The sequence below is a fragment of the Diaphorina citri genome, unplaced genomic scaffold, assembly GCF_000475195.1.
Source record: "Diaphorina citri unplaced genomic scaffold, Diaci psyllid genome assembly version 1.1 scaffold833, whole genome shotgun sequence".
In the NCBI taxonomy this organism is placed as follows: domain Eukaryota; kingdom Metazoa; phylum Arthropoda; class Insecta; order Hemiptera; family Psyllidae; genus Diaphorina; species Diaphorina citri.
The window spans coordinates 126,550-135,084 of record NW_007378265.1 but is presented as its reverse complement, the minus strand read 5'-3'; the positions used below and the strand labels follow the sequence as shown (position 1 = coordinate 135,084).

Sequence of the window (8,535 nt, the reverse complement as noted above, 5' to 3'; positions counted from 1 at the left end):
TACACGTCAGAGTCCTAGACCGACCTCATCCTCCTGAGAATCTACACGCTGATGAATTCGCTGGAGACTCACTCACACTCTACTGGACTCCACCTCGCGATAATGGCGGATCCGAAATCACCAACTATGTCGTCGAGAAGAAAGACTACAACTCGACCGTGTGGACTAAAGTGAGCAGCTATGTGACCACGCCGTTTGTACGAGTGAGGAACTTGGCCATTGGAAGCACATATGAGTTCCGTGTCATGGCAGAGAATCAGTATGGATTGTCCAAACCAGCCCTGACCATTGATCCTATCAAGGCGAAACATCCATTCGGTAAGTTTTACATCTAGTAAAATAGGGGTGATTGGACTACACCGACCAGGAGTTTAAACGGTATTTGCAAGAACTGTTGAGAGCTCTTCACTGAAGACGAAATAATTTGACTCACCTTACCTTGGCTTTCAATCGAAAGCCAGTCATTAGAATTGCCTAGGTAATATGATCACAATAATCAACGGTCTTAGCTTTGGGAGAATGAACAAATAGCCAAGTCCTCTTTATTCGAAAACAATATTAAGGGATGCCCAAACATAGTCGACCAGCCGTCGATCGACGAGGTGAATCTATGTTATCGAGGCAGTGTGGACGCGGACGCGGTACAACTATAAATCTCATTTCAATAACTCCTTTCTCTTCCAGATGTTCCCGGAGCGCCCGGTGCCCCCAAGGGAGTTGACTCCACTGAAGACAGCATTAGTCTGGTATGGAGCAAACCTCGTCATGATGGTGGATCGCCTATCCAGAGATACATTGTGGAGAAGCGTCTAATCAGTGATGACAAGTGGATCAAGGCTTCCATGGCTCATATACCTGATACATCGCTCAAGTATGTATTGTGGGTCTCTGAGGGGAAGAGTATAGGCTCAGAACGGGGCTCCACTGCTCAATTTCTTGAGTAAGGAATGTGCATGATGAGCCTTTCTGAGGGGGCAGTTGTTAAAAGTTGCATGGGAAACATGGGAATTTGGGAATACTGTGGTTGAGAATTCGGGATTTGAGGGGTTTTTACAACTCTAAATTTTTCGTACGACCTCGTAGCCATTTTACGTAGACGTAAAGGCCTCGAAGCAATGTTGGGAAATTAAAAGTTTCTATATGAAGAAATGTGTGTTTTTTTCATGTATAAGACAGCTGATTATTTTAAACTTCTTTTCTTGGAGCATTATTGTTTATGCGGAGGGAAATAATATTATACTTTGTGAAACGCTCCGAAGCCTCCACACATATTCATCCCAAAAAATGTTGGATACTTTTTAAAAATTGGTGGGCAATTTCAGTTTATTTTATAACTTCAAAAGAAGTTTTGACCTATTTGTATCTTCATCAAGAACTTATTCTTCAATGACATTATTATTTGATACGACTATACCTATTGTTGTTGGTAGAACCGAACTTGACTTTTTAACATTTTGAAGTTTGTAAGATATTTTTGTTGTAAATATTAGGTAACAGTTTATCATCAAAAGGTAAGACAAACGTAGCTAATATGTTGAAAAACTTGTAGTTGGTGAGTGGTAGTATATTTGAATTTTGTATTTCTAGAAGATTAATAGAAATTGCTAAATCATTGTATAGGTATCCTATGAGCTGGACAAGTTATTCTAGTAAAATATAAGTATGTGCGTACTTGGGCGTACGTTTTTCGTTTGATTTTTGTCAGATTTGAGTGATAGTGCTTCGTGCTCAATGGTGAGCACTATTTCAAGACCGAAATTCCAGCTTTTTGAACCGAAGTACTTAGTATTGAATTTCGCATACCTAATATTAGAGGGTTACTGGCAACAGCAAATTTTTGTAGATTGAGCAGGTGATACTTGAAGGATGTAAATAAAACATCACCTAAGTAGGAAATTTGTTAGCATTACTGTAGCGATTTAACGTAGTTAGTTAAATATAACATGAGTTACAAATTTTATTTTATCTATGTAAATCATGACGATACAAAATATCGATAGCTATTAGGTCACAGGGTTTCTTCAAATACGTTTACCTATATTAATCTGATCTCATCTTGTAAATAAATCTGTACATAATTGCTTTGTATAATGTAAAGGCTTCTACTTATGTTTATTCCCAACAGAGTGACAAGTCTAATAGAAAATCACGAGTATGAGTTTAGGGTTTGCGCAGTGAACGCTGCCGGACAAGGACCCTGGAGTTCTTCCTCTGATATCATCATGTGCTGTGCTCCCCCTTGTAAGTATCAAGTAGCTTGGTTTAATAGTTCATAGTAAAGTGGAGTGGATCAAATGGATGCTGAAAGTGAATGTCATGAAAAACGGCCGAAAATAGCAGAAAAACAGTATTGAAAACATTGGAATGGCAAATTACTTCTTGAGTACAATATGCCTGGGTTATATTCCTGGTCAAAGATATGCTGACAAATCTGCCAATAACCAACATAGGGTCAGAGGTTACTTTCAATTAAAAAAAGAGTGATGTGGCTTTTAGAATAAACCAACTCCAGAAGAGTCTCTTTTGGGATTCGACCATTATTGGAATCGAAATATCTAGTCAAGAAAGCTGAATATACTTTTCCATTTTTCAGGCGCACCCAAGATCACAAGTGACTTGAGTATCAGAGACATGACAGTATTGGCAGGAGAAGAATTCACCATCACAGTGCCGTTCAGTGGAAGACCTAAACCAACTCCGATTTGGACTGTCAATGGCGATGAAGTATCACCCGATGGCAGGATCAAGTTCGAAACGTCTGAGAATCAAACCATCTATAGAAACAAGAGTGCGAAGAGAGCCACAGATTCTGGAAGCTACACGATTCAGTTGGTCAATACGGTGGGATCAGACTCTGCATCGTGCAAGGTCTATGTTGTAGGTAAGTAAATGTTATCAAACTGATCAAAAACCATGTGATTGAGCTGAACAAAACTTGAAATTGAAGCTGAAAGATATTCCCTATGACATGAATCCAAGCTAGAAACTATTTCGAAAAGTAAAAGAATTAAGAAATCACCGAAAATAGTATCAAACTAATAAACACAAATGACAAATGTCTCTTCACAGGACAAAAGGTTTTAATTTAACCTCCTTCCTGTTTAAAAATTCCACTAACAATTTCTTCATATCATTCCAGACAAACCATCACCACCTCAAGGACCTCTGGATGTATCTGACATTACTCCCGAGAGTTGTTCTCTGTCCTGGAAACCACCTCTGGATGATGGAGGTTCTCCCATTACCAACTATGTTGTGGAGAAATACGAATCTGCTACTGGCGTGAGTGATTTATTTATATCCAAAACAGAGGTCAAAACTGGGTCATTGATGACCTCAAAAACATAATATCTGATAAAGGTGTGGCCATGGTAGGGCATTTCCTACGAAGGTCAAAACATATATTTTCACTGAAAATTTGACTTAAAGTATACTTTCTTTACCTTTTGGTCATTAATTTGTGATTTTTTTCGTTTCTGGATATGTCACTATTTTATTTTATTTTTTTTTTTTTTACTTTTTGACTTACCATTTCCTTACTTCACTTTTGGTAATTTTAACATCTCTATCATGCTTTCAGTTTTGGTCCAAGTTGAGCAGTTTCGTCCGCTCTCCAGCATACGATGTGTTCGGGCTTGAAACCAACCGTCAGTACAGATTCAGAGTACGAGCTGAAAATCAGTACGGAGTCTCCGAGCCTCTGGAATTGGACAATTCAATCACCGCCAAATTCCCGTTCACTGTACCAGATCCACCAGGACAGCCACAGATTGTGGATTGGGATACCAACAATGCCACGCTGATGTGGGACAGACCCCGCACGGATGGTGGCTCCAAGATTCAAGGATACAAGGTCGAATTCAGGTCAGTGAAAACACATGATGCATTTTAATTTGATATTTATATAGAAGAGTTTTTATTGGAACCATATTGAAACAAAGTGCTTAGCAGACAAAATATAAAATAGTTTCATCAAAATGTAAGATTGGAATCCTTTCACCGGCGAAAAATTCCTCAGAAGTAGGCTCCGTAGATTCTGTAATAATCGCCTAATATTATTTATATTTTAAATTCTCCTGCAGAGATGTTGCTGAAGACACCAACTGGAGAGTTGCCAACGACTATTTGGTCAAAGATCCGACCTACATCGTCCACAGTCTACTGCAAGGACACGACTATGAATTCAAGTAGGTCCATCTTGAGTAATAATTACCATTCACTTCGTTCTTCCAGGTTGGAAATCTATCAGAGGGCGAAGAATACACTTTCCGTGTTATTGCTGTCAATGAGGCAGGTAACTCCGAGCCAGGCAAACAGAGTGGTCCTGTTATTGTTGAGGAACAACCAAACAAACCTGTCATGGATTTGAGTGGAGTCAGAGACATCACAGTGAAAGCTGGAGAGGACTTCTCCATTCATGTACCTTTCATGGCCTTCCCTCAACCGGCAGCTTTCTGGTTTGCCAACGATTCTATTATTGACGACAGCGACACCAGAGTTCACAAACAGGTAATGTTGGTCAATTAGTTGTTTTTGCTTTGTCTTTTATGAAAAGGAAATCCAATTTTTGAGTAAAATTGTCATTTTCCAACATATTCTCAACTATCCTCGCCATGTCCATAGTCGTACCCTGCCAGACAAGGTGAAGGATGATGCCTTCAAGGAACTAATACCAATCCTTTTATTTTACCTATACCATTCTTGAACTCTTTACCTTCCTTTTTCAGCTGACAATGAACTCCGCCAGTCTGGTCGTCAAAAACTCGCAGCGTTCTGACGGAGGTCAATACCGTCTCCAACTGAAGAACCCTGCTGGTTTCGACACCGCTACCTTACACGTCAGAGTCCTAGACCGACCTCATCCTCCTGAGAATCTACACGCTAGCTGACAATGAACTCCGCCAGTCTGGTCGTCAAAAACTCGCAGCGTTCTGACGGAGGTCAATACCGTCTCCAACTGAAGAACCCTGCCGGCTTTGACACCGCTACACTACACGTCAGAGTCCTAGACCGACCTCATCCTCCTGAGAATCTTCACGCCCTATGAATTCCGAGTCAAGGCTAAGAACGCTGCCGGATTCAGTAAACCCTCGTTGCCATCTTCCAAGTTCCACCTCAAAGGAAAGGCCAAAGTTCCCAACCCACCCGAATCACCAACCGTGGTTAAAGTGGGCAAGAGCTTCGCTGACCTCAAAGGGAGTTGACTCCACTGAAGACAGCATTAGTCTGGTATGGAGCAAACCTCGTCATGATGGTGGATCGCCTATCCAGAGATACATTGTGGAGAAGCGTCTAATCAGTGATGACAAGTGGATCAAGGCTTCCATGGCTCATATACCTGATACATCGCTCAAGTATGTATTGTGGGTCTCTGAGGGGAAGAGTATAGGCTCAGAACGGGGCTCCACTGCTCAATTTCTTGAGTAAGGAATGTGCATGATGAGCCTTTCTGAGGGGGCAGTTGTTAAAAGTTGCATGGGAAACATGGGAATTTGGGAATACTGTGGTTGAGAATTCGGGATTTGAGGGGTTTTTACAACTCTAAATTTTTCGTACGACCTCGTAGCCATTTTACGTAGACGTAAAGGCCTCGAAGCAATGTTGGGAAATTAAAAGTTTCTATATGAAGAAATGTGTGTTTTTTTCATGTATAAGACAGCTGATTATTTTAAACTTCTTTTCTTGGAGCATTATTGTTTATGCGGAGGGAAATAATATTATACTTTGTGAAACGCTCCGAAGCCTCCACACATATTCATCCCAAAAAATGTTGGATACTTTTTAAAAATTGGTGGGCAATTTCAGTTTATTTTATAACTTCAAAAGAAGTTTTGACCTATTTGTATCTTCATCAAGAACTTATTCTTCAATGACATTATTATTTGATACGACTATACCTATTGTTGTTGGTAGAACCGAACTTGACTTTTTAACATTTTGAAGTTTGTAAGATATTTTTGTTGTAAATATTAGGTAACAGTTTATCATCAAAAGGTAAGACAAACGTAGCTAATATGTTGAAAAACTTGTAGTTGGTGAGTGGTAGTATATTTGAATTTTGTATTTCTAGAAGATTAATAGAAATTGCTAAATCATTGTATAGGTATCCTATGAGCTGGACAAGTTATTCTAGTAAAATATAAGTATGTGCGTACTTGGGCGTACGTTTTTCGTTTGATTTTTGTCAGATTTGAGTGATAGTGCTTCGTGCTCAATGGTGAGCACTATTTCAAGACCGAAATTCCAGCTTTTTGAACCGAAGTACTTAGTATTGAATTTCGCATACCTAATATTAGAGGGTTACTGGCAACAGCAAATTTTTGTAGATTGAGCAGGTGATACTTGAAGGATGTAAATAAAACATCACCTTGACCTCAAATGGGAACCTCCTTCATCTGACGGAGGAAGCAAGATTACAGGTAAAAGAAGAGTCAATCTAGTTTTATAATTTGAATACATTTCCATAGTCTACTTATTTGAAAGTAAAAAGTGGCGTAACTATTAGGTCCGTCAGAGGAAATACTACCATCAGATTCTATTATTGTAAAATTATCGTAGATGACTGTATAAAACCAAAATTACATTGAAATCACCACGTTTGATTTTCCAGGCTACATCATTGAAAGACGAGAAGTGGGAGGAGCTATCTGGCTCAAATGTAATGACTACAATGTACTGGAGTGTTCGTTCTCTGTTCTTAACCTGGTTGAGGGCAATGATTACGAATTCAGAATCATCGCAGTCAACGCGATTGGAAAGAGTGAACCATCCATTTGTACCACACCTGTCAAGATCTGCGAGTTTGTTGGCGGAGAGAAACCAGACTTCATTGTGCCTTTGAAAGATTTGGTGAGTTTGAAACTGTCAATTTTTTAAAATTTTCCCTTATTGAGAAGGTTATTTAGCACTGTTCTCAGCTGTGGGTTTCCCTCCTTTTTTACCGTGATTATAAACTCAGTTCTAATCCTTTACATCGAGAGGAAGTACTCGTATTACAATTCTATTTATACTATGTGCTATGTCTGTTACAGGTTGTACCACTTGGCAAACTACTCACCTTACAATGTGAAGCCACTGGTACTCCTGTACCCAAGTGTCGCTGGTTGCGCAACGGACGTGAGATCTCATCCGGTGCCCGATACCGTGTTGAAACTGCAGGAGGTGTTTTCCGTCTTCATTTCAACGAAGTTACTGACGTTGATAACGGAGATTACACTTGCGAGGCTTACAATTCTGTAGGATTTGCCCATACTTCATCCCGTGTCAAGATTGGAACACCACCTCGCATTGACCGCATGCCTAACGCCCTGTACATACCTGAAGGAGATAATACCAAGGTGAAGATATTCTATGCTGGAGATCAACCCATGGAGGTCTCGCTTACCAAGAATGGTCGCGTTGTACAGTCTGATGACAGATTCAAGTTCACCGTGCTTGATGATTACATTATTATCTTTATCAAGGAGATTCGTAAGGAAGATGCAGGTGATTACACTGTTAACTTGAGTAACTCGAGTGGCAGTGTATCTGGAACATTTACCATCAATATCACAGGATTGCCAGGACCTCCCATTGGACCTCTGGATGTGTCTGAGATCACCAAGCATACCTGCACACTACACTGGAACCCACCCAAGTATGATGGAGGACTAAAGGTGACACACTACGTTGTAGAGAGGAGAGACATCTCAATGCCTCACTGGATCTGTATTTCCACCACATGCCACGACACAACGTTCATTGTACAAGGTCTCACTGAAGGACAGGAATATCTGTTCCATGTTATGGCTGTTAATGAGAACGGTATGGGACCTCCTCTGGAAGGAATCAATCCCATCAAGGCTAAGTCTCCATACGACAAACCTTCACCACCAGGCATTCCAGTTGTCACCCAAGTGGGCGGAGACTTTGTTAACCTGAGCTGGGATAAACCTCTGGATGATGGTGGCTCCAGAATCCAAGGTTACTGGATTGACAAGCATGAGGTCGGCAGTGACGCGTGGCAGAGAGTCAATGTGGCTATCTGTGCTCCTAGCCAGATCAACATTCCAAACCTAATAGAAGGCCGCCAGTATGAGTTCAGAGTTTACGCTCAGAATGAAGCTGGATTGAGTTTGCCATCGTCTGCATCTAACTCAGTTCAAATCAAGGATCCCATGGCTGCCAAGGCACCAGAGATTATTGTTCCTCTCAGAAATGCCAACGCTATTCAGAACCACAACGCTCAATTCCAATGTACCATTACAGGATGTCCCAAACCTACTATTTCTTGGCTCAAGGGTTCTAGAGAGATTACACCCAGTGCTAGACATCATATCTTCGCTGAGGGAGACACTTACACTCTCATCATTAACTCTGTATATGGCGTGGATGCTGATGAATATGTATGCCGTGCTGTTAACAAGGGAGGTGTCAAGTCTACCAAGGCAGAGCTTATCATTATGACAGCACCCAAGTTCAATGTACCTCCTAGATTCAGAGATACTGCCTACTTTGAGTCCGACGTGGTGGTTGTTGTATGTGTTTGTTTTTTTT

At 40.7% G+C, this 8,535-nt stretch overlaps 2 protein-coding genes across 2 annotated transcripts in view; both read left to right on the top strand.

Moving 5' to 3' along the window:
• The window catches only part of LOC103512394 (twitchin-like), a gene marked incomplete at its 5' end in the record, with an annotated part of 7,596 nt that extends 3,405 nt beyond the window's left edge, over positions 1 to 4,191 (top strand). The window contains 7 exons of the mRNA XM_017445400.1: positions 5 to 318; positions 685 to 871; positions 2,126 to 2,241; positions 2,594 to 2,881; positions 3,140 to 3,282; positions 3,581 to 3,864; positions 4,083 to 4,191. Of these exons, the coding sequence (XP_017300889.1) occupies positions 5 to 318; positions 685 to 871; positions 2,126 to 2,241; positions 2,594 to 2,881; positions 3,140 to 3,282; positions 3,581 to 3,864; positions 4,083 to 4,191 (1,441 nt within the window). The remainder of the gene's footprint in view (positions 1 to 4; positions 319 to 684; positions 872 to 2,125; positions 2,242 to 2,593; positions 2,882 to 3,139; positions 3,283 to 3,580; positions 3,865 to 4,082) is intronic.
• A 47-nt stretch (positions 4,192 to 4,238) lies between these two features.
• Positions 4,239 to 4,889, top strand: LOC103512393 (myosin-binding protein C, fast-type-like). Its single transcript, XM_017445399.1, has 2 exons — positions 4,239 to 4,509; positions 4,728 to 4,889. Exons 1-2 carry the CDS (start codon positions 4,360 to 4,362, stop codon positions 4,887 to 4,889), a joined length of 312 nt encoding a protein of 103 aa, XP_017300888.1. The 5' UTR covers positions 4,239 to 4,359.
• Positions 4,890 to 8,535: the final 3,646 nt, after the last annotated feature.